The 26,871-nt window shown below is 41.1% G+C and overlaps 1 protein-coding gene and 1 non-coding gene across 3 annotated transcripts in view; both read right to left on the reverse strand.

Annotated features, from left to right (window-relative positions):
• Positions 1 to 26,871, reverse strand: part of Smad1 (SMAD family member 1) — a 75,660-nt gene that overhangs the window by 14,517 nt on the left and 34,272 nt on the right. For both annotated transcript variants that reach the window (XM_078022070.1, XM_021727892.3), the window contains exon 3: positions 2,690 to 2,947. In XM_078022070.1, coding sequence (XP_077878196.1) covers positions 2,690 to 2,947 — 258 coding nt within the window. The remainder of the gene's footprint in view (positions 1 to 2,689; positions 2,948 to 26,871) is intronic.
• Positions 297 to 426, reverse strand: LOC120892662 (small nucleolar RNA SNORA33). The gene has a single exon (XR_005737444.1). It is a non-coding gene; the product is annotated as a small nucleolar RNA SNORA33 (small nucleolar RNA).

The raw sequence follows: 26,871 nt of genomic DNA on the forward strand, positions 1-26,871 counted from the left end.
CAAGACCCCACGTTGCCGTCTAACCTCCACATCAGAAGACTAGATACTACGGACACTGGTCTTGATGTTACCCCCAAACCTTACACATTCTTGATGACAATTCAATGGGAGGAGCACCCACTATGAGCCCAGTTCCAGGAGCTGTCAGCCTGTTCAGGACCACACCATTTTATTTATTTATTAAACATTACATGCAATTTCTTGTTAACACTTAGGAGTTTCACCCAAGTTTTTAGCACTAATTATACAGAAGTCTTAATAAAAGTCTATGGAAAATGCTTCCCATCACTAATATTTGTTGTAGCCATTTTTGGGAACCTTAATGACTTCAGTGTCCTTAAGGCTTATGATATGGCATTACTATTGCCAGCTTTTTCTAAACTTCTGCAGAAACACATCCAGGTAAGCAGACTCACTAGCTGGCTTGGACCAGGACATTTAAAAAAAACAATCAGAATGGCACTTAACTATGGATAGAAAACATCTGAAAGCTAATTATTTAAAAAGGAGGTTTCAGAATCTTTTGTATTAAACCTATGGGCTTTTTAGGAATTTACCAGCCAAGTTTCATTAGAGTCTATGGATTTAAACTGATAATTTTCCATGACTTTGAGCAATATGTTAGGATTACCTTCTCCCTTCTATTTAAATCAGCACTAGTTTTAAAATCCCTAATAATAAAATAGTTGGAAATAAATCAGTTTATCACAGTTTTAATTCTAAAATCCTCTGTTTCAGAATCTACATATGTACTCTTGTGAAGGGCTCACCAGCTGGCAAACCAGGGCAGACAACATGGTTTCCGGAGCAACAAAGACTAATAGAAGTCTGATGTTTTCTTACTGTAAAATAGAGGGTATTTTGGTTCCCCACAAACAACCCTTTGTGGTCCAAAGCCAAATTCCTCACTGGCTCTTGGGAGCCCACCACCTAGCACCCATGACAGAGCCTAGGGAACAAACTTTGATCTTAGGGAGCCATGCATGCTTGGAGAAGTACTCAGGGCAGCTCTCCAACACAAATAACCAGCAGTGCTCCTTCAGGGGTTCTTGGGGATTCTACTGATGCTCCTGCTGAATCAGCCCAGTGCTTCCACCATCCAGCTGCTGAAAAGCTGTGACTCAATGTCCTGACACAGGATTAAGGGGTTGCAGCTGGATGCCTTTTCCCCTTTTAAAATTAGCTTCTTCTCTATTAAAATTGACTCGGTTTAACCTCAAGCCAGGACTGAAGACAGCCTCCTCTGAGCCTGAATCCTTTGAATTTCTGCTATCAAGTTGGTGACAATTTCACTGGCAACCTGCAGCATCAGCATGGCTGATGAGGAGGGAGCAGTTCATTATTGCTGGTGGTCTACTACTCCTCCTTTCTTCTTCCTGCATTTCCTCTACTTGGCCTGTGCCTTAATCCCTGACAGTCAAGGACAAGGTGTAAATTCAGGCAATAACCTTCAGTGTTCTCTTTCAGGCTTGCCCTGGGTGCCACTACTGAAAGTGCTTTGAAATATACCTCCTTGCCACTAACCTGTCCATCAAACCCAACAGGTTTTTGAGGGAGCAGTGTGGACAGGGAATCACCAAATGTTATTAGTTTGATTTTACTATCACACCACCTTCATCCCAAAAGTTTTGGATTGAAAAACCACAAAGCAAAAAAAACAGGCTTAAAAGCAGGGAGTTAACAAATACATAAAAATGGAAGCAATGGAAGCAATATGAAGTATGAAACACTTTCCTTTTTTTTTTTTTTTTTTTTTTTCAGTACTGGGGATTGAATGTAGAGACACTTTACCTTGGGGCCACATCCCCAAACCTTTTTATATTGCTAAGTTGTAGAGGCTGGCTTTGAACTTGTGATTCCCTTGTCCCAGCCTTCCAAATGGCTGGAATTATGGGTGGGTACCACCACAATGGGTCATTTTTCAATTTTTGAAGGTTCAGGACTGATGTTCAATTTGACATGCTTGCCCATTTTCCTTTTCCAAAATGTTAATGGATTTCAAGCGTACCTTTGATTCTTCTTGAGGTCAACTGGCCAGAAATTTGGTATTAATTTTTTTTTGTGTGTGAGATGCTTGTTTATTAATTTATAATTTGAAAAATACAATGTCCTAATTAATCATTTATTTTGATAACCATTACACTATCAGTTATGTCTAAAAGAGGAAAATAATTGTTTTTTGTCTCTGCTAAGTTAAACAAGCAGATGGTTTCCAGTACTTCTGCTGCAATTCCTTTGTTGCTAAAGTATATGTTTCTTGGGATTACATCACCACTAAAATGAATTTAATTAAATGGGGAGGGAGGGTGTGATCCCTTAGGAAATATCTTTTCTGAAGTTGCACTGGCAACAGGGGTTTTTCCACATCTGAAATGATGTTAATCGAGACTGTTTTTCATAACAGCAATGTGTGTAATGCACTATTTTTCTCTCTCTCTTTTTGTATCAAGAGCAAAGACTGTAATAATTATGCCACTCCCAGAAGGATGCAGCTGTTTCAAAACTTTTTTAAAACAAAGGAAAAACAGTTTATTTGAGCATTTGTGCCTGACAAATAAAGCAAGACATTTGCTTCCTTGGCTGGAACCTCCTTCCTCTGCAAGTGGCACTGCAAAGCAGCAGAGATTGGGCCCGGATGTTGCGGTGAAGCCCCCTCCCGCCAGGTCTCCCTGGGACCACTCCATCCTACCTGGCATCTGGAAAGGGCTGCCCGGGTCTGAGCTGGTAGGAGAGTGAGGATAGGTGCTGCTGCTGCTTCCGGGAGAGTTCGGGTAACTGCTGTTGGGAGAATGAGGGAACGGGTGGCTGTTGGGCTGCTGGAAAGAATCTGGAAAAGTGGCGTTGAGTGGCATGTGAGGCTCATTCTGTCCCAGGTTCCGGAACTGAGCTAGGAGGCTGTGCTGAGGGTTATATTCACTGTGTCTCGGAACCAGCACTGGAGGAAGAACTGGAAAGAAGGAGAGGAAAAAAAAGAGAAATAAAAATGAGAATTGTGGAGATCGATCAGCACCTCACTGTAAAGCTGTAACATTATCTGTAAGTAACAACAAATGATCTGAACCCGGCCCTGCTGCCAACTCAAAAACACCATTCAAATGAAAAGCCACTGAGGCTCAGGAACAGATATAGCCTCTTTAGACCCCGAGATGACATATGCCTGAGATCTGCAGCACAGACAAAATGCCCCAGAAAAGTTTGCAAAATATATTCTTTTAGGTTAAAAATTGTTAAGTTTCTCATTGTTAATTTTTCCACCCACTAAAAATCAAACACAATTAGGAATATGTCACCATTGACAAGTCCACTTCACGGCCCAGCTGATAAGGTGTTTATTGAATGATATGAATTATTCCCAAAGAATGTTTCAAATTGACACATGACTTGCTTTAAAATGAAAAGGAGATAAATGAAGTCAAGAAGGTAGATACAGTGGGCAAGAGAACATCCCAAGGCTGGGGAAGATGTCCATCACACAGGGAGCGATGCTCTGTCGGGCAGGTTCATGCTGCGTCCCATCCCAGCAGCAGCACTCCACGCCACATCTTTTCCTAAGGAAAAGAGCTGTCCTCAGCCACAGTGACTTTACCCAGCATTCCTTGGCACCACTTGGTAGGCCAAGGAGGACACAGGATGAACTCTACATTCTGCTAACTGAAAACTCAAGGTATGAAGGCCAAAAGGCAGGCACCTGGGAGAAGCAAAACAACTCCTGTCACTCCTAAAAGCCTCCTAAAAGCTCTCTATAATACTAAGAACCCGAGGAGTTGAAAATCGGCATGTTCATCAACCTCTAGAAACCGCCAGGCAAAGCCGCTGTTGATATAGGGGCAGGGGAATGGTCAGTTACAGAGCCTTGAGCAGGCTCCACCCTAAGTTTCCCACTTGGTCACAGGTTCCTCCTAATGACAAAGGCCTCTGGAAGTCCTCCTGCTCTTGTAGTCTTGATGGAGAGGATAAAACCCATTTTCAAACTGCACGATCCAAGAGACAAGATTTCAAATCTATTATAGTTGGAAGTTCAAACTCAATGTGTTAAAGAAACAATACTTGGTGGCATTAGGAATTCAGTTGACTTTTGAGGCTTTCCAGGCAATCTCTCCATGATTTGTTTTATTTTCGGGGAAAATAAGCTCTTAATACTTGGATCATCACATATGTATGGGCTGAAAAAAACATTTTTTAAGTAAAAATAGGTTTTATAAGTATTAAAATTTCTCATGCTGTATCTTAAATTTCTATATAATCCTGTAGCAGATGTGTTGATTTCTCTATTATTTGGTCCTTTAGGAACTAAGCTTTTGAGCATATATAATTAAAAAAAATTTTTTTTAATAGCTCTGTGATGGAATCTGCCCAAACCAAGCCATTAAAAGCCTGATTCTTTTCTCCTTCTACCTTTCAATATCATCTGAAGTACAAACTACTTTGCTTTATCAAACAAATTCCTAATAAATGCTTCCGCTATGCCAATAGAAACTTTACAAAATAAATACAATCTGTCAAACAGTCCAATACTTTTAAATTATCTTCTAGCTACAGTTTGTTATGCTTTTCACTCTAACTCACCCTAACTCCTAAACCACTTCCCACAAATGCAGAACCAGGCTGCAATTTGAATCAATTCTCCATCTCCTCTACCTTTCCGAGAGCATCCCCTGCCTGCCTATTTTAGCAGCTCTTATTCTGCCCAGGAGTCTTAGACTGAGGACTTCCTGTTCCTACTGCCTGCAGGCAGGGCAGCCAGGGGGGAGGAATTAACCTTTGCCACAGCAAAGGACAACGTGTTTCTGTACCCCCAGCATGTGTTCCCGCAGTAACCCTGTTGTGTGGCTACCTGCTCAGGCACAGAGCTGTCCTCAGCCACAGATGAGCTCCATCAGCTTTTGTAGATGACCTGGGAAGTGAACCACCAAGGACAGCGAAGCAGCATGCTGCAGAAGAACTTGACCAAGAAAAGTAACTATTTCCCTCACCTCTGTTTTATTTTGGTGTGGTGCTAGGGACTGGACCCAGGGCATTGCACATGATAAGCACATGCTCTGCTGCTGAACTCCACCCGCAGGTCTTCACCTCTGATTATTAAGATGATTTTGTCATTGCTGGTACAGGACCTTTTAATAAACTCTAAGTAATGAATTATTAGAGATCTATAGTGAGATGCACAGATCTTCGCATAAACAAAACATATACTGCTCCATCTGGCTTCTTCCCCTGTGAGATCCATCTAACGTTGTGTTCCATTTTATCACATGTATATATTGCAATATATTTGATGACATAATTATATCTTATGCCAAAGAAATTTTTTCCAGTTTGGAGTAATTATAATGAAGCTGCTATGATTCCTTTATTTAACTTATTTTAAAACAATTTCAAAGCTACAGAAAAATTACAAGAATAGTATAAACAACTCATATATCCTTTACTCAGATTCAACAGTTTTTAACATTACGCCACATGTGCTTCATTATTACATCTCCTCCCTTCTCCTTTCACAGGCACATGCACATGCACATATACTCTTTCTGAATTATCTCAAAGCAGGTAGCATATATCCCCCACAATTCCTAAAAAGAATATTAACTTCCACATATAAGGTTAACAAAATAGCTGCTTTCAGTTTCATACTACTAACATTTGAGTTGTTTCATAGACTCTCTCTCAATTTGGGGTTTCTCCTCTGTTTCTTTTTTTTTTTTTTCATTTCTTTTTTTTTTAAAGAAAAATATTTTCTTAGTTGTTAATGGACCTTTATTTTATTCATATGTGGTGCTGAGGATCGAAAACCAGTGCTATACATGTGCTAGGCAAGTGCTCTATCACTGAGCTACAGCCCCAGCCCTCTCCTCTATTTTTTGATAATTAAACTCAGAGATTTCTGACTGAAATACTGCCCAGGTGATATTCCCCCCTTCTGAGGGTAAATATCCAAAAGCCACTGTGTCTGCTTATGATTGATGTGTTGTCTAATTCATCCACTGTCTATAGTATAATTCTTCCTTTTGTAATAAGAAAATCAGTGAAAAATACCTTAAGACTATGTAAACATCATTTCTCATCAAACTTTACCTCTATGTGAAGCATCCATTTTTGCTTGAATCAATTTTTGCTATAATGATTACAAAATGGTGTTATTTAACTCCATTATTCCTCGTCAAAATTCTAACATGAGCACTTTCCCTTCTTCCCCATTTACCTGCCCATCAATCATCCACATGGAGTCAAGGATTCTTAGTCAATGGACTACCTATTTTGACGTTCAGATGGTCTTGGAATTGGCCATCAGGAGCCCATGCAAGCTGGCTCCTATGTCTTTTTAACATGCCATAATTTTTTGAGATTTAATTTCTGGAATAAGATGTTCCAGACTTATCTTTCACCCTTCTCTCCAGCTCTAGAATTCCCAGTCCCTTTCAGTTAGGAATGAGATACAGAAACCAAAATCTGGGCTCTGTGTTCTCTAAGTCTACCAGAGTCACACAGATTCTAGGGGTGTGTGGGCATCTGTGTCTTACAAATCCCAAGTTTTTACAGTTAGCTCCAAGTCCAATCCAACTACACAGGGTTTTGATTTGATTTCCTCCTTTAGTTCATATCAGTGTAGCCATATTTCAGGAACAAGCCTCAGCAACACCAATATTAATACATTTATGAAGAACATCCTCAATTCTAAAAGATACTTAAAATTTTTCAAAACAATTTTTCAGAATCATTATATTTATACTAATTTATAAACCAAACCTAAGATAAACTTGAAGCTTATTTTCTTTTTATGAAAAGTTTTTTTTATATATACAAACTACTTAAGATTTGCTCCAATTCATTTACAATGTATTCCCCCACACCCAGTGTTATTTTATTAACTTGAAATTTTCTTTCTCTTCTTTTGGTGAGTTTATTTATTTGAACATGACGTTTGTTGCTGTTTTAAGAATTTTGTTCTGCAATCTTGATTTAACTTTATTTTTTAAATAAAAGAATGTTAACATGATTCTGAAAGTCAAATACTATAGTCCCTCTCCTGTGTCTTTTACTCAGTCCCCTATCCTAACCTCCTCATTTTTATTTTCAGGTTTATTCTTCCTGTGTTTCTTCTTGGGGGTGGGGGAAAGCAGATAAATGTCTGATTCTTTTTTTTTTTTTAATTTCCTCTTTACTACTAACAAAGAAAGGTGGCCTACTGTTGTTATCTTCTGCATTTTTGCTTTTTCTATACCTGTTATGGTTTAGATGTGGTGTCTCCCAAAAGTTCACATGTGAGACAATGCAAGAAGGTTCAGAGAAGAAATAATGGGGTTATAGCCTTAACCTCATCAGTGAATTAATCCCTGATAGGATTACCTGGGTGGTAGCTGGAGGCAGGTGGGGTGTAGCTGGAGGAAGTCTTCACTGGGGGCATGGCTACGGGGTATATATTTGTATCTGTCAAGTGGAGACCTCTCGCTCTGCTTCCTAATCACCATGTAAGCTGGTTCCCTCTGCCATATTCTTCCACCATGATGTTCAACCTCATCTCGAGCCCCAAGGAATGGAGCCAGCTTCCTATGAACTAAGACCTCTGACACTGAGACCTCAAAAAACTTTTCCTCCCTTAAAATTGTTCTGGTCAGATCCTTTAGTCACAGCAGCAAAAAAGCTGACTAAAACCACATTCTAGTAATAACTTCATGTTATAGAGATCTTCCTCATTTGTTATGAAGTCCACCATCAGTTTGTTGAGCCCGTCTCCCATGCCTGGGTGTATTAAGTGGTTCCCATTATTTTACCTGTAAGGCTGTACTGACTGCGCGTATGTGCGTGCTGCTGAATTCCCACAGGTGGAGATGCCGGGTGAAGGGGTAAACGCACATGTGACTGTGACTGTTAAGCACCCCTTGTAGGGTTGTCATTTCCCACTGCCACCAGTTATGCATGAGCATCTTCCCCCTACCATTTTCCAGAGACTTGGTCAAGATTTGGATGCTTTTGACAATCTGGTGGGTGAAACATGTCTTCTAGGTGCACTTTTAATTTACATTTCTTATTGTAAGAGATTATTATCTCTTCACGTATTCTGGAAGAGTGTTTTTATATCTTCTGTCAAGTGTCTGCTTATGCCTTTTTGCCTGTTTTAGGTTTTTTTTTTCACCCTTCATTTAAAAAAATATGTGTCTATGCCCTAGAGTTGTCCACATTAGCCTATATCTCATGTTGCAGGTATTTCACACCTGTCACAGGTCTTTTGATTTTTCTTATATGCCAATGTTTTTAAGTTTTGTTAGTCAAATATGTTTCATTGCATGTGAACATCTACGTCGTTTAGTCGTTTGTTCCCATACTACAAGGAGGAATTCATCTAGGCATTCTTGGGTGCACATAAAGTTTCAGGGTTTTTTTTTTTGTTGTTGTTGTTGTTGTTTGTTTGTTTGTTTTTAAGATTTAAGTTTGATTTTACTTGTGAAGAATCCAATTTTACCTTTTTCTAAATAGTTAGCCAGTTACTCACTTATTGAAAGGCTCCTCCTTTTGTCTTACTAATGGGAAACACCACTTTTCTCATAATTTCTACATGTTTGGGTCCCTTTTAAGATATTTCTTTATACTTCATTCTCATCTGCTCTGTGCCCAGTATGACTGTTTCAATTGCAGCTGTTCTGGTCTCTGACAGGGATAACCTCTCTCACAATTCCTGTTCAGTGTTTTATTTGTAGGCTTATTTTTCCACCTGACTTTTATTATTTACCTCCTGAAAAATGTTATTGATATTTTCATGTTACTTTTATAGTCTACCATCTGCCTGGATTATTGGTACTTTTACTGGGATCATGTTATCTTCATAATCTGACAGCAAAAATCAACATCTTGAGCATGGTAAAAGGCCTATTCAAGAACTAGGAAGGTCTGCTGGATTCTACTGTTGTGCCTTTTGTATTCGATAGATACCATCTGTATTAGTTTGCTAAGGCTGCTATAACAAAAGTACCAGTCTGGGGCCTTCAACAACCGAAGTTTATTTTCTCCCTGTTCTGGAGACTGAAAGTCTAAGATGAAGGTATTGGCAGGTTGGTTTCACCTGAGGCCTACTGATGGCCATCTTCTCAGAGTGTACTCAAATAGCCTTTTTTTCTGGTATTTCTCTGCATGTCCTAAACCTCCTTCTTATGAGAAAACTAGACAGATTACATTACAGCTTTCCCCTCATAACCTCATTTTTACTTAACCTTCCTTAAGACCCTATCTCTAAAAATAGTCATGTTATGTGGCACTTGGGACTTGGGCTTCAAAATGAATTTTGGAGAAGTAAACCATTCAGTCCATCATGCCACATACCGGATTTATTCATTCCTTTTTAAATTTACTAAGCACTTTATATTTTCTGCTATTTTTAAAAGGGTTTTCCCATTACATCTTCTAAATAGTAATTATATATACAAAGGTTATTGATATTTTCATGTTACTTTTATAGTCTACTATCTGACTGGATTATCTTGCTGAGTTACTTTTATAGAGATGTTCAGTGCATAGATCGTTGTCAACTGACAAAGGGACAGCTTAATTTTCTTCCTTTCCATTGTTTTCTCTTGTCTAATTGCACTGACTAATCGTGTCAGCAGAATGTTAAAAAGCAGCCAAGGGAGCAAAAACTTTCCTGACTTATCTGGACCTTGGTGGGATGCTGAAGTGTTTCCCCCTCAAAAAAGATGCTGACTTTAGGATGGAGGTGTATCTACCCATTCCTAAAGTTGAGTGTTTTTAATTAGGAATGACTGTTGAATTTTGGCCAAAGGCTTTTTTAGCATTTCTGCCACACTCATATTTTTCTTCTTTTATGTACTAATACAGTCCCTGAACCCCTGGCATAACAGCTGCTTGGTCATGAGATACTATTTTCCTAATATTAGAGTCTGACCACAATAGTTTATTTAGGATTTTTACATAAATATGAATAAGGGACACTGGTCCGCGTTCCTGTGTGCTACCTCTGCTGGGTGCTGGTGTCGATATGATGTCTGCTGCATCAGTGTCTGTAAGCTCTGAAGCAGTGTGTTTCCGGGCAGTCTCCCCATATTCAGTTGACTGCCTCTGTGAGACCATCTGGGCTTGGTGCTTTTCTGTGGACTAGTTCCTAGATAACTTTCGGTATTCCTCTATGAAAATAAATTTGTTTTAGCTATCTCTACTAAGATAAGTTTTAATATTTTTTTTCTAAAAAACTTATAATTTCTTCTTGGTTTCCCAATTTATTTGCATGCAAATATGAAACAAAATCTTAAAGTTTTTTTTCCTTCTATATAAATAACTGTTCCCCACTTGTTTCTTATTTTTATTGGTTAAATTATCTGGTCCCTGGTATATTGTTGTTTCTTCTTCAAAGCAGGGTTTGGATTTGATCTGTCCCCCCTCCCCAATCCGTACCTCAATTTTGTGTTTTGTTTTGTTTTAATCTCATCATTCCTGAACTTGCTTTGATTTACTTTGACGTTCCTGTCCTGCCTTTCTGATTGGGAATGCAAAACTCATTTTTACTCTTTCACTTCTACTAACAGAGGTTATGAATTTTCCTTTCATCATTTATTTAAATGTATCCCACTGACACCAATCTATAGGTTTTTGCAGAAATAACAATTTTTTTGTTTATATCTTCTCATTCACCTACAAGTCATTTAATGGAAAAGTTTCTAAAATTCTCAGGTGGGGGATGGAGATATAGCTCAGTGAGACAGCACCTGCCTAGCACACATGAAGCTCTGGGCTCGATCCCCTGCACCAAGAAAACATAAAACCCCAGGTAGAATAGCTATGTACTTTTACAATAGCACTGTAATAAGAATGTTGATTTTATTATTTCTACTTCATGGAACTTGACATTTTGTGACCTACAATATAATACATTGTCTGAATTTTGTATTTCCCCAAATGCTTATTTAAGGATATTTATTTTGAAGTACTGTTTTGCACTTAACAAATTCAAGCCATGGACCTGAAGGAAATCATATATCTATCTGATAAAGGACTTGTGTGTCCTGAATACATAAGAACCCCCAAAAGTTATTCATAAAGACTAAAAATCCAATTTAAAATTAGGCAATCAATTTCAACAATCTCTTCACTAATGAAGATGTACCTTCAAAATATGCTTAGAGAAATAAGCCAGACTCAGTACCAATAATCTGTGATTTCACTATGTGAACAGGCAAATTCACGAAGGCAGAAAGTAGAACAGAGGTTATCAGAGGACAGGGATAATGGGAAAGGGGGAGAATTGTTTTATGATATGGAGTTTTCACTGGGAATGAAAAAAAATGCTGGATTTGGGTAGCAGGAATGGTTATGCAATATTGTGAATGTATTTAATCCCACCAAAGTCTATACTTGCAAAGTATATACTTAGCTATATCCCCAGCCCCCATACTAGATGTTTTATGCACGTAAAATCAAAACATTCCACACAAAGACATGTATGTTTTACTTGTTAATAGTCAAATCTAGGAACAAACCAAGTGTCCATCAATGGCTCAATAACTAAACAAATCACAGTTTATCCATACATTGGGATACTGTTCACCAATAAGAAGGGATGAAACATTGCTTCACATGACAGCATGTATAAATGTCAATTATGTTGAAACAAGGCAGACAGAAAAGGGGTATCTGCTATATATTCCATGCATACAAAATCTAGCATAGGCAGTTCTGTATAGTAACAGAAAGTGGTCATTGCCAGAGAAGAGGATGGGCGCCCAGCAGGGCGTTACAGGCAATGCCTATGTTCACGCATGGGTTCTTAGGTCAAACATAATCAAACTGTATGTTCTAAAATACGTACAGTTTGTTCTACACCAATTCTGTTTCTCAAGAAAGGCATTCAAAAAAATAAATGTGAAGAAGCAATTTTAAATTGTCCTATGCCAATTTTTTAAAAAGCTAAAATTTTGCTACTGTCTACTCCTTTTCTACCCCCATCTTTAAGATCTGAGAATCGTTACTCTGAGCTCTCGACACTACGACATTCCCAACTGAATCAGTTTTATTCTCCTGTCTCTATCACTATCCCATAGACACAGCATTATACTGAAAATCAACTGAAGACACTGAAGTAAAGAGCTGCGGAGTGGTGGTAACAGTTCAGACACACTGTCTTGTAATACAAGACACCAAGTTCAAAAGCCAAGTGCGAGGCAAAAAAATAAATGGATACCCTACACACTCTTTGCAAAGGACTTTTCTATCAAATCTCTCTGAAGTTCAAAGAGTGGCAATCAGCACTTGAAATCCATTCTATAATCACTCTCAGAATCTTCTGCAACATTTTCCCACCGTTTCTTAACATTTTTCAGGGCGGTAAACCTCAGCGACAGGGGAAAGTGAATTCATCTAGAGTCCAAGCAGCTCCGTTGGAATAGTGAAATTTTGCTTTAGCTTACTAATTCATATACACAGGTTCTACTCCTTAAAAGTCATCAAATGTAAAGCAACACCTTAAATAACTAACAACAAACTGACACTGGAACTCCAGGAAAATGTGCATGTTACTTTTATTCTGAGTGCCCAGGGTGGCATGTGGGGCTGGGTGGGTGCTAGCACCCTGGTTTGAATGTGATTGTCTATTCACCAAGTGTCACATACGATTCTAACAAAGTTATAAATTTCTCAGAAAAAGATAAAATATAAAACTACCCTAGAAACAAGGATGTTCAGGGGATAACTAAGTCCCACACGGGTCACACTGATGTTGCTACCACAATAATTATCTACGAGTACAAAACACACTGAGCACAGGGCACCATGCTGCAGACTGGAGTGCTGAGAGAGGCAACTTCCTCCCCCGGGGCCACACAAAAAGGGTCAAAGCCAGGCTTCAGGGGAAGGCAATGGGTGCTCTTCAAAAGGAATCTCCAGGAGACTTAGGGGACCAAGAACAGGACCTGTATTTGGGATCTCAGCATTGTTGCGTTCTTTGTGGTCTGTTTAAGAATGGATGATTAGAATAAATTCCAGAATGTTTCTGGACAAATTAAAATTAAGGTCATTCATTTTGCAGGGAAAAAAAGTCCAGCCTAGTTTAATGAGTTCCATTATGACAAGTGCCTATCTCCCTGATGCTGCATGATACAGCAATCATAGAAATCTGATTTGTGTCATTTGAAGACATTTTATAAGTAGGATGTTTGTCGGGGGCAGTCCCAATTTGTACCTATTATCTGGCTTCATTAGTAATAGGGGATCCCTGTCAATACCAAACGTGCCCAACTTGGACAATAAACAATATGGTCATCTTAAACACAAGCAATAATGGATGAAATTCAGGAAAGAAATGGATCTGGAAGAGCTGTCAGCCGAGGAAGAAGTATTAGAGCGTTGGAGAAGGGCACCTGGGCGCTAGGCAGGCTGGGCTACCGGGCCAGGCACCTCTTCCTGGTGAAATCCTGAAGGGCGGGCGATGCCGCGGCTCTCCTGGGCAGCCCCTTTCCCCCACACTGCTCCTTTCATTTTGGCCATGTATCTGTTTTCTGTGGTGGGAAAAGAAGAAACATCCAGACTATATCCACGTTGAAACACTCTCGTTGTGCAGCTCTCAGTTCCTGGGCGAGAGATTGACCAACCTACAGAACCAGGATTGCCAACGAGGCCTGGCTCGGGCAGAACTAGGGAAGCAGCGAGGCGCGGACACCTGCTTATGCTACCTCTTTCTGCATCTCAGGCTACTCCTATCTTATGGGAAACAGACACAGGAAGGTAATGACCTTCCTGGGAACCATTTTCAGCTTCTTAGGGCACTATCATTGCAGTGCGATGAGGTCCCACCTGGCACCTCCAAGAATGGGGCTTCTCTTTTAGCCAAGGCTGGTTAATTTGAATTTCAAGAATCTCCTCTAAGAAAACAATGTGGTGTTGAAACACCTTTCTTCTTAAGTCATTTAAAATCTGATTATGTGTATACAGGTCCTATATTCTAACCCTGGTAAATCCTGACCTGGTCTCACTAGTTCCCTCTCAAGTGTATTGTGAAAAAGGTGCCCAGTGACCCCCCTCCCCCACCCCCACCCCCTCCCCCCCTCCACTGGCCTGAAAATCCGTCTAAGAGGGGGCTGCTGGTTTCACTCCTTTCCCTGCCCTCTCAGGAGGGAGGTCAGATTTCTGCCCGTTCTCAGTGACGTAACTGCTTTTTTAAGGGGATTCTGTTTTTTAACTCTTTTGGTTAAAAAACAGAATCCCCTTTTCCAGTCAACAAACTAAGAACTCAGGAAGCGGAAGTTTGGGGAGACCTTTGTGATCTGCCGTGGACTCAGCTCTTCCGCGTTGCCAAGGGACGTGGGAAAGGAATGAAGAGGACCAGCTGAACTCTAAGGAGGGGCTGGATGCTGGGTAGCCCGCCTGACTCCGGATCCCAGACTGGCAAGATGTAAGCACGGCTCGAGATTCGGTCACCACGTGGAAACTGGGTAGTCCAGTCGTCTAGTTTAGTCTAAATCTGACAATGCCCACCTGGGCTGGGACCCACCAACTGCTTTGGAGGAGCAGCCGCACCCCTGTTCTTATTAACACACCACAGAGTTGCCAGGAGGCGGCGGCCAGGCCTTGCCTGAGTTTGTTCTCAGACACATGATGGCACACAGGCTACCTGCCACCCGGCGGTACATGAATGTTCCCTGGCTCCACAGGGTTAGAGAAGACATGTAGCTGTGAACTGACACACCTGGGTTCTAGTCCTGCCAGGACAATAACTACCTTTGTGACTCTGAGCAAGTCACCCAACTTCTGTGGGTTTCAGTTTCCTCATGCAGAAAGAACGAGGGGCTTGCTCCCAGGGCCTGCCCATGTTAAATTCCACGTCTTCTGCTCAAGAGAACATTGCTTTGTGTACACCTGGAGCTCCACTGGGTCCAGAGCTCCGTCCCAGATGGCATTTCTGGATACTTTGGTGAGGTCACCTGAGAGCAAAAAGGTGGCCCCGGGGTTAACGGAAGAATGGTTTGAGAGCCAGTCCAGCAGCAGCAATCCTCACGCAAAGGGGGCAGGGAGTTGTCAAAGTGGCTGTGCCCAATGCACTGTCCTCCTTAGACAGAAGTCCCAACAGTGTGTGCTCTGTGGTCTGTAGACGGAAAAGTTTCCCACAGGAAGTGGTGGAGAGCATAAGGCCACTTAAAAGCTAACAGTATTCTCATTATGAAATAAAATTCCTCACCTCAAAATCCCCTTTGGGGATTCTGAAGAAATGAAGAAACTGAAGAAATGACCCATAGCACCTTAATCAAGTTTTCATGAAAATATAGAATAGCCTGAATCCCTGCAGGGTGGTACTTGATTTTTTTTTTTTTTTTTTTTTTTTTTTTTCTTCTTGGTGGTGAGCTGATGGCAGCTGGGTTTGACAAAAGGTTTGCTGAGCACTACAGTTACTGTAAAAATCTGAAGGGCAGACACTGCCCCTGCCTCCAGGAAGTTCCCACAGGGCTGAATCCTTAGGATGGTCATCTGCATTTTACAGCTGAGAAGGGGCTCAGCCTAGTCAGTCTTGCAACTTAGGACACACTGCTGCTGACTAGAGGCCAGGATTTGGATACAGGTCTACTGGTCAGCACCAGACCACACTAAGTACTACAAAACTGAAGAGACAACTAAAGTCATTTTTAAAATCCTCTTTCCATTCTTCTGTGTGGTTCTTTTGGGGAAACATGTTTTTAAAAGAAAGGCAGTTTTGCCTAAAGATGGCAAAACTGTAGTGTTTACCTTCTAGGAATCCACTAATGACTCCTAAGTAAGAATATGTCAATGAAAACAGGTATGCGAATGATTAAATAGAGAGTTAAAATAAAGCTTAAAATAAAATAAAAATTAAATGTACTTTAAAAAGGCCCAATTTTAACTCCTGAGAACTCTAACTTTGTAGCTCTGTCATGCCCATGATTCTCTTTAGTGTACCACGGGTGATGTCCTTGAAACGTGCCACCCATCTATGAGAACTTGAGCCTATAATACGTGCACAAGACTTGTGACCCAGCTGAGGTTCCCGCTGCAACCTACGTTCTGGGGGAGCATCACACTCTTCCCCCACCTACCCCTGGCCTTCTGCAGTTTCCTTTGCTAGCTGTGCTTCTGCACTTTGCCCACCTAAGTCTCAGCTCGGACATCTTTTCTTTTGTAGTGCTCTTCCTGGTCTTACTCTCCACCAGCAACAGAAACCAATTCCTCTTTGTGCCCCACTCAGGCTTAACAGATTTCCATCTTAGCACCTGCAACATTTCAATGCTAATTTGACTACCTCATCTTGTAGATCATAATGCCCTTGATGGTAGAACTGGTTTTCTTTCTTTTGATTCATCCAGTATCTGACATATAATAGGTCCTTAATAAGTATTTTTTCAATTAATATGTTAGTGAATGATGTTACTGTTACTGGCATGTGTATTGTCAGCTGGTTAATACAGAATAGACCTCTGACTCCCTGCATTTGAATTAATAAATTTGCAAGATACTTCTTTTTTTTTTTTTTTTTTTTTGTACTGGGGATTGAACCCAGGGGCATGCAACCACTGAGCCACATCCTCAGCCTATTTTGTATTTTTTTTAAATTTAGAGACAGGGTCTGAGTTGCTTAGTGCCTTGCTGTTACTGAGGTTGGCTTTGAACTCCCAATCCTTCTGCCTCAGCCTCTGGAGTCACTGGGTTTACAGGTGTGAACCACTGCGCTCTGAAGATACTTCGTTTAAAAGGTGGATTCATTACAGATATGATAAATCAGAACCAGCCTGGGTGAAGGAAGATGAGGGGCTACTGTGTGTACCGGCACCAGAGGCTCAGGTTTCCTGCCCTATCGATGGCTCTAACTCTTGCATAATGAGAACTTCCATTTTCTCACTTTACACTAAGACTACAGGATGTCAACCGTGATTCCTGGACAACACACTGACTTAAATTGGAGGATATGGGAGCAGGGTGTGCTGACACACATCTGTACTGGAGAGGCTAAGGAAAGAAGGTTACAAATTTGAAGTCAAACTGGGCAACTTTTTATCTCAAAATAAAAAAGGTTGGGAATGTAGCTCAGAGACAGAGAGCCCCTGGGTTCACTCTCCAGTACTTCCAACAACAAAAAAATCAGAATGATGTGAAAAAGTCTGGCACAGCTTTGCATGAAGCTGACAGAAGATTTTGTAGTGTCCAGTTTTACCCTGGTCACCCAGTACAGCATCATGGAAGAAGAACTGACTCTGGATCCAGAGAGCTCAGATTCTGAGCTAATGACTTTGGACAGCACAAGTTCTTGCCTAGTTTCCACACAGAGATAAGGAAAGCGTCCCTGGGACCTGCACCTTGGGACCTGCACCTTGAGGATCAGGAGGACCGCTCACAGCAGTCTCTCAAAGCCAACTCCCTCTCAGCCTCTGTTCTTCCTGCCCTCACCCCAGCATCCTTTCCCTTAGCTTCCACAGAACAGGTGCTAGGTTATCAATGACTGCGGAAGTTCTTTAGAGGTTAAAACAACAACAACAACAACAACAAAAACTTCTGGGTATAAATAAAAAAACAAAAAAGAGGGGATGGGGGTGGGGTGGGAATTCCTTCATAGGGAATGAGGCATACAACAGAGAGTGGGTTTTAGTTTCAGATTTCCAAACTGGGAAATCTGCTCAATTATGTACTGACCAATTAACAAGGGCAATTTACAATGGTAAGCACTCAGTAAGGGCTAATTACTACCTCACTTTTATTACTAAAATGGGAATAACATTTGTCCCAGACTTTCTTTTAACATTTACATGGTGCTTATCTATGCCAAGTGTGGTATCAAGCTGTACCAAGGCTAACATATTTAATCCTCATACCAACTCTGCTCCTAGGCACATTACCTCTGTGGAAATCGAGGTACAGTGAGATGAAGTAACTTGCCCAAGAATATATTATCCAACAACCAGTGGAGACAGGATCCGCTGTGGGCAGCCCGGCCCCACATCCCACAGCACCACGGTGGGTGTGAGCATAGGCACAGACAGGTTGGCTGGAAGGAAGTTCTGAGCCTTGGTAAGCACTAGTGAAGAACTGTCAGGGCCACACAAAGCAGTTGGCCTGGCTGCCTAATCACCCATTGATATGTAAATGACAATCCCCAGGCGTCACACCAGGCAGCTTTGCTTAATTTGTAATTGCAGCTGAATTAATTATATTCAGCTCATTCTGAGCTCAAATTTGATTCTGTTAAATATGTTCTATGGATGAGAGACACTTATTACCTGATGATGACCGACCGGCCAACAGGAAATAAAGACAAATAAAGTTCCGTAAACATCTGACATACAGGTATGGCTGCTCTCAATTTGCCATCATCAACCCAGGGCGGCACGTACAGCAGATCACACCCTGTACCAGGGCGGACTTCAGAGGCCGGTCCCCTTCGGTAATGAGAGAAAACTGAGGGGGGAAACCACTTCTTTAGAGAAGCAGGCCAATGTGGTGGTTAAGCAGCATGGATTTTGGCGTCAGACTTCGATTTGAACCCTGGCTCTCCAGTTTTAAGCCATGTGACTATTTCCACCAACTCTGCAGTTCAGCTGCCTTGTTGGTACCAACTTCCTACAGTTGTGGTCAGGATTCAATGGCACTGTGAGTGAAATGGCAGCACAGTGCCACCACACGTGAGCACAAAAACAGCTGGGCTAACTGCCCTCCACTATGTTTATTGCAATGGCTGCCATTAATTTTCTGACATTTGCTTAGTGGAGACTTGCTCACTCACGTTACAATTTCGTTCTTATTCTAAGGAAGATATACAGAGAGGTATATTTCTTGTCCTGTTTCAGGCACAGCATGTTTCCAGAGTGCATTAAGTACTTGGGGGCTATTTAACTGTGTGGTCCTCACCACAACCCTGGAAAGGGACACAAGATCACTCTCCCACTTCGTGGGTCAGCAAACAAAAGCCCAACGAGGACGAGTGACTGGCTCAAGGTTACAGTCACCAAGTGCCAAAACTGAACCAAGGCCTTTTAATCCTCCTTTCTCTCCTTTCATATTTTGACCCAGTACTAAAAGGAAATCAACATCTACTTTACCTGGCCTCATCTACCCTGCGTTTCTTCAAGAACTCCACTCCACATTAGTGGAGGGCAATCAGCCCTCGTCCTTGTCAACAGGGTTCTTGGATTCCTGTCCCAGCCACCACCAGTGATCTACTCTGTCCTTAATTATTCTGCTGATGGAACCATCTCAGATTTGGCCAGGGACCACTCCTTCGAGCTGGCCCCAGGGACTGCAAGACAGGCTCCCATCAGCTGTCTCTTAAATCCCTCACCTTAAATTCAGCTGTTCTTTTCCCTATTTCACAGCAATTGGGTTTATATTTCAGAAGCATTTATCCACAACCATTTCCTAACCTGACTACTTTACTTAAACATCTGACCAGTATACCACCATCCACTGGAGAAGCTTTCCAGGTGTTCACAGAAAGAACATCACTGACAAAGCTGGCTGTCTATAGATAAGACCTGTTTCGGTCTTATGGTGTTTCAAGAAGGCACTAGTACACAGGGCCCACACACATGCACACACACAGGTATCAATTACGTAACTGAAACAGGACATATGCATGTGTGTGTGTATATATGAGATATATATATGGAGAAAGAACAGGACATATATCCTTTATGTTGATAGAGAAATGAAGAAAAAAACTATACAAGGGCAGTTTCACTGTTATTTTTATATACATATTTTTTATATATTTTATATAAACATATATGCATGTACATTTAATTTTAATTTATAAGAAAAGTCTTACTCTTCTTTTGCCTTATTCCAAGCGCAGTTTCCATACAGGTGAGCAGATAATAAAGTAGCGAAGGTGTTGTGTGACTACAGGCACCAGGCTGCCACCTCCTAGCACATGGGTGGGTTCTTGTGAGAGTGAACTAAGAAACGCAGTATCTCCTGCAAAGTTGTCCTAGCTTGAGGCAGTGGTGCAGCAGAAAATAAACCTGAGGTGCCATCAAGTCTGCTCAGATTCCAGAGCATGGAAGTACCATTTAAAGAACTGGGGGAAAACTGCCAGTCCTTCATTGGCCTAAATCTTTTAATTTAAACCAGAGAATGCATCTCCAGACTCTCTTTTATTGGAGGAAGTTATGGTTACTTCTGGCTCATAGCAGTTGGATGACCTCAGAACTGCCCTGGAGTTTTGCAGTCAGGCTTCAGGGCTAAAGGTCACAGGAGGGCGAAGAAGACTGGGAGGGATGAATGGGCAAGCAGCAAGGTTTTTCGGCCCACCTCCCATACAAGAGGAAGAGCTACTAAACAAGGACTCCAGTCCAGGCCAAGTGCAGGGGAAGTGAGCCTGTGGTTTTTCAAACTAGTCAACACCATGATCTAACAACTGTACTAATCCCTGGCTAGGCTGGCAAATCTACAGAACTGGGGATTCTTCAAACCCACTTTGATTTGTCACATAGTGCTCATGGGATCTGTCCCCCAGCTATGCTTTTTAAAATGAATATCCTCTTTTTACTTCCCTTTTTCTTCCCCAAACAAATCTCATTTTCCCCAAAATCTGGGCAAAGGACTGCTGATTTGGCTAACTGATGATTATTAGTAATGATTCTCTGAGTCTTTGAACAGAAAAATGGGAAAGTGGTAGGCCGTACATTTGGTGTGGGGGGGGGGGAGTCTTTTCTGAGCCTTTTGAAATCCAGTACACCAAGAAGGCTGAAAGTAAAACCAATATAAGCAGTCTGAGATCATTACATAAGAAAACACCCCATTTATTTCTTTCCCTTTTGCAAGTGTCCACCAAGGTCACAGGGCACTCCTCGCATGAGATAAGTTACCTGTGACTCCTTTTCTTCCTCCCATCACACATAAAACCTCCCCAAACCTGCAAATAAGTCACTGTTTGAGGACAATCCACATGTGAGATTAATAAGCCAAAACCCATTATCCACAAAGTCTCAAATTATTTTGCCCAAACCCAATCTTGGATGCATTAGCATGATGATGACGGTGGTGGTGGTGATTATTATTATTATGGTACTGGGGGTTGAACCCGGTAGTGCTCCACCACTGAGCTATACCCCAGCCTTCATTTTCAGACAGTGTCTTGTTAAGCTGCCTAGGCTGGTCTTGAATTTGTGATCCTCTGGCTTCAGCCTCCTGATTACCTGGGATTACAGGAGGGTGTCACAGCCCCCAGCCAAGTTACTTATTTAAAAAAAACCCAAAAAACTATTTTCACACAATTGCAATCAGTATACACACTACTTCTTTCATTTATTACAAAAAATATTTTTCTTTAATTTTCAAAATTGCTTTTTCTTCAGCCATATTTTTATCTTTAATAGCTGCCAGCTGGATGGTGCATCCAGCCCTATGAACACCTATGAACAAAATATCTGAGACTATTAACTTAAAAGGGTTTGTTTTGGCTCATGGGTTTCTTCTGGAGCTACTGTCCGTGACTGATAGGCCCTTTAGGCCTGTGTTGAAGCAGCACACCAGGGCGGGCGTGCGTGGCAGAACAGGGCCCTCACCTTAGGAGCAGGGGTCAGAGTGAGCGAGGAGCGGGCTGTTCCAGAAGCCCCTTCAAGGGCACAGAAAGGAAATGACCCGAATGACCTGAAGAGGTCCTACTAGGCGCCATCTTTTAAAGGCTCCAGCACCTCCCCCAAACAGCAACATGGGGACCACATCTTTAACACGCGGGCCTGAAGGTGTCAGTCGGCATCCAAAGCATAGAACATAGTACACACACAGTTATTTTTTTCGAAAATTTTCGATCAGCAGCTGATGTGGAGAGCCAATTGCACACAGGAGTCTATCTGTATCCCAGTAACTGCTGTAGAGCCCAAATGTGGTCATTTTCCTTGGTCAACCTTTTCATTTTCACTTGTTTTCCTTGGTATACTTTATTATTAACACCTAGCATGCATGAGGCCCTGAGTTCAATCCTCAGCACCACAAAATACATACATACATACACAAACAACTTCCTACTTCCTATTTCTATCTATAAACTGATTTAAACTTATCAGAACAAAATATATACCCGTAGGCTGGAACACACAAACCCAGCCGTGTTATTAGACGAGAGTATTGTTGGTGTTCTTGGGCTTATAAATTGGACACACCCTTTGTCCACCTCTATTACTCAATTTTGCACACCGCTGGAGTTACAGACCAGGCTTCCTTAAGCAGGCACAGTTCTGGAGGAGTCATCTATGTGGTATAAATGTCTGAATAAAGGGAAATTTTGATGTAGGTAAACACACGCTTCATTTTAATTTTTATAGTTAATGCTAATTAATCCCAAATTTTCAAAATACTTTTAATGAACACATTGCTACCTGGCTTACAATATCAACAATCAGACCCCTAGCTGCCAGCTCTCAGAGGAACTTCATGGAAAAGTCAACACTTTTCTCCCTACCCTCCAAATGTACAAGACTCTTGGGAGTTGGAATGCATTTGCCATCCTAACCTACCTAACCTCCCAGCTCAGCAACACAGGTCCTGCAGAGTGTTGGATTGTCTCCCCTGCAACCATGTGGCCAACTGGGAGCTGAGGCTCTGTGCCCTGCTCAGCACCAGGAGTGTATCCTACTGCACATCACTAGCAAAGGGAAATATCAAAATCCCCAATTAGAAGTCGTTTTGGTGAATGTGTACTGCCTCTGCATCACCTTAAAGGTACAACACTGTCATAAGGAAAAGCCCAGGTGGCTGAGCTGTGAGCTGAACTAGCTGCCTTTTCATGGAACGTCATCTATTTAAACTGAGGAAACTAGATTCACAGGTAGTTGCAAGAACAGAGAAACTGGGCTCACCTTTACACCTCAATATTTACAGTGCCACCCCAAACAGAGAAGGTCTCTCTCAGCCCCAGGGTTCCTCAGTTTGCTCCTTTCAGCCACACCCACTTCCTTCTCTACCCTTGGCAACAACCACTCTGTTCTCCATTTCTATAATTTCAAGACTTTCTCTTCAAGATAAAATTTGCCAAGTCATGAATTACAGGGTGACTTAAGTGTTCAAAATCAAAACCTGTATTCAGTCAGCAGGTGAGGAGGCTCTCGGGTGTATCATAATTTTAAACAGCTGGCAGCCTTCATGTTGAAAGAAAGGCGCCTGGAAACCAACTCCGGGGTATTACTGTAAAGATGGAAACCGAAATTGCAGAATGTGAAGCTCAGGCTTGTACAGCCTTTAGAGTTGATAAAGTTCAAAGTACAAAAGACAATGGCCAAGAACCACGTGGAAAACATTAAAAAAAAAAAAAAAAAAAGGACCAATGGTAGGAAATCTCCATTAAGGCACTTTAATAGCAGTAGATAGCAACAGGATGGCCTTCTATTACCAGTCAGATGACTGACCTAACCACCACTGGCATTTACTTTGGTAAAGAAAAAGAAAAACCTCCACTTAATTCAACCACTAATAAGCAGCCTTGGTCCCTAAGGCTAGTAAAACTCCAAGCACAGAGCCACCTGCCACACCATAGCAGGGTCAGTCTTCATTCACTCCTTGAACTTTCTGTTTCTCTAAGTATCCACACATATGCAGAAAACAAAATGCCTAACATTTTCTACTTCCCCAAAATGCATTTGTCAGTGATGGTCAGAGCGGCACCTTTCAACCACTTCTCACGCTCTGCCACTGTTACTAACAGCAATGAATCCCAGCCTCTGCAAAATGTTTCCATAACTCAGTTTTTCCCCATGACTATTTTTATGCTATTTTATTTGAAATAAAATAAATGGCATAGGTTGAGGAAAAACTACAGGAGCTTAAATCAACAGAATTATTTTTGGTCAAAAAAACTGAGGGCAAAAGATATCCAAAAGAACAATGACAAAACTTGAGTTTCAGCCAAATAAAAAAAGCAAGTCTTTCTCCCCCACTTTCCTACTCACCTGAAGTTACCTTATAACATCAGCATGCTAATCTTAATGAACACTAACAGAAGGAAAAATCTAGAAAAACAAGTCAATTTTATATTTGTCTCAAAACATGCAAAATTCAAACTGCTGCATGGCCAAATCACTAGTATCTCTTTTCAGTACTGGACCACCTCGCCCAGACAGTTGGGCCTGTCGCCTTGCCTGGACACTTAAGCCAGGAGACATCAGAATCACAGCACAACTGTCCTGCACTGTGGAATCTAAAAAAGTGAACTCATGGAGAGATAAAGCAGCAGAGGGTACCAGAGGCGCAGGAGGGGCCAGGTTCAGAACAGAGTTTCCCTTGGACAGGAAGAACAGTTCTGTGATCTCCCGCACAGCACAGTGACCTCAATTAATAATGTACGTTTCAAAGTTGCTAATGAAGTGAATTTTAAGCCTCACCACAAAAAAAATGATAGTAAGTGATGGATGTTAATTAGGACTTGATTATTCCACAATGTATACATATGTGGAAACATCACAGTGTACCCTACAAACAAACTATTATTTACTGATTGAAAATTTTTGCATTTTTAACAAATTCTAAGGTGATGCTAATGCTACCAGTAAGCAGACCACAATTTGAAAATTTCTAAACTTTCTAGATACTCAAGATCTCTGTTGGGATTTTCTCAAGAGTTACTAAGAACTCTCCAGAAAACTAAGTTAAGAGACTAAGTTAACTATCTTATGCTTGAACTGCTATACTGCTCTTCAAAATGCTTCATCTGAGGTATTCAAGTAATTTCAGAGTAGAGTTGAGTAATTTGCAGTTTAGAATTCCAGACCCCCTTTCTCCTGTTTCACAAAAAACAATACCTAGGTGTGCTTCAGGTGGCTCCACAGGGAGAAAATGCCTATTCAACTCTGGGAGGAAGGGGTGGATCTAACCACCAGGTATAGGGGTGGCTCCACAGCAGTCTTTGGAAAAAAGCCATCTGTTCCAAGTTTCACACCGGGGACTCCACAATGACAAATAAGTAAAATCCTGGTATTTTCACAAATTGAATAGATCTTAGTCTCAGCCTCAAAACTCTTCTAGAACTGTTCTGTGCATGGCTCCCAACACTTTAGGTAAAGAGAGGCTGAAATGACATCTGTGGAGTCTCAAAACACCTATTTTAGCCAGTTTCCCACCTCTTCCTTCTCAAACCTTTTATTATAGTATGCAAATTACTAAGAGTAACAAAATCATTTCAGTATCGGTTTTACTTTTTATCTTACGTCAGCAATGAAATGATCAACGAAGGACAGTGGATGGTAAAACAATAGAGACAAACTGAAAACTCATCTCTGAAAAGATGGGACAAATGACCATACTGATAAGTTAGAACCAGTGTTTTCATTTTACAGCAAAGATTCACTGAAGCCAATACCTCTGCCCTCACGGGGCTTTAATCACTGTCTTGTAGAGAAGCCCAAGGATGACCACGGCAGAGAAGAGCACTAGGGGAAACCCAGGTTACTGTGACACAGGCATAATCTATCTGGCGGCAGAGACAAAGGAATTAAGAGGCTGCCCCAAGAAACCGACATTCATTAAGCTCAGACGCCAAGGACAGAGTGAGCTGAGCAGAGAGGGAGGAGGAAGGCATAAAGGCAGAGGAAAAGAGCACCAGGTGTCCCCACAGAACACAGGGTACATACCAGAAAAGCAGGAAAGGAAGCTGGGAAGGGAGGCAGGACCCACTGTGCAGAGCTCCAGCAAGACTGATGGATCCTACCTGCATTTCAAAAGACCACTTTCCCTAGAGCACAGGGAGCTGAAGGGTGACCAGCAGGAGGGAGGCCACCGTCTGTGGGGGTGGGGGCCACACCCAGTGTTTTCTAGTAGTGGGTCCAGCTTCAGAATACTTTTCATCTCAAGTCACCTCTCCTTCCCAGATCTCTGACACACAGGTTGCTTAATCTATGAGGGTCTTGGTTTCACTGTTTGTGCATGATTAAAATCTTCCCTCTGTAACCCTGAAAGTCACCAATGACCCAAACATCTTATTTGTACATCTTACTTAGACCCTGCTTTTTGTTCTCCAAAACTCTTAGCTCCATTTTAATTCCTGGCTAAAGAGGACTGTGTGCCTCTATGTTAATCTTTGTGATTTTAAAAAATTCTAGCGTCTTATAACAAGCAGTAAAGAAGTCTAAATTCGAACTAATAGAATATGGCAAGGTTATCTGGAAAAAAGCAGCTGCCTTCTCAGCACAGAAGAACTATAACAATGTAACTTTTAAAGATATAATAAAAACAGTCATCTGGAAACACATCTATGAAAAGATGTGAAGAAAATTTTAAAAATATTATGTTCCAGAGCATAATTATGTCAATCCTCCTCAGATGATAGCAATGACATTTCAATAAATACCCAGAGGGTTCTTCATAGAATTAGACAAGGTAATCCTAAAGTGTATTATCTAGAATCACAAAACATACCGTTGAATGATTGTTGCAAAAGGAAATGCTAATATTTTATAGCATTCTATATAATATTCTAAAGTATACAAGACAACAGTATGTAATGTCATGGATTCATACATATATAATAACAGTACAAAATATGCACAGGAATGATAAACATCAAATTCAGAACAGTGGTCAGAGAAACAAAGACAAGGGTTTCAGTTGTGTGTAGTCTGTTATTAAACTGGGTGGTGAATACAAAGGAGTTTATAAATTATTCCCTAGTCTTTAAATACGTTTTGTATGTCTTTTTTAAAAAAAATATTTTTGAACGCCTTTTATTTGAAAACCATGTTATCATATGATTTGGCTCAGTAGTTCCCAAATACCAATCCAATGGCTTTGTCAGCAAGACCCAAAGTAATTGTTAAACAGATTACCAGGCTATCCCAGGGTCAGGATTTCTGGGAGGGGAAACCGATTCTAATGCACATCCACCTTTGGGAACCCTTCATTACCATTAGCTATTAATAGGTATTCCATCAACAAAACTGGCCCCAATCTGACAAT

This window comes from Ictidomys tridecemlineatus, chromosome 9 (assembly GCF_052094955.1).
Source record: "Ictidomys tridecemlineatus isolate mIctTri1 chromosome 9, mIctTri1.hap1, whole genome shotgun sequence".
NCBI lineage: Eukaryota > Metazoa > Chordata > Mammalia > Rodentia > Sciuridae > Ictidomys > Ictidomys tridecemlineatus.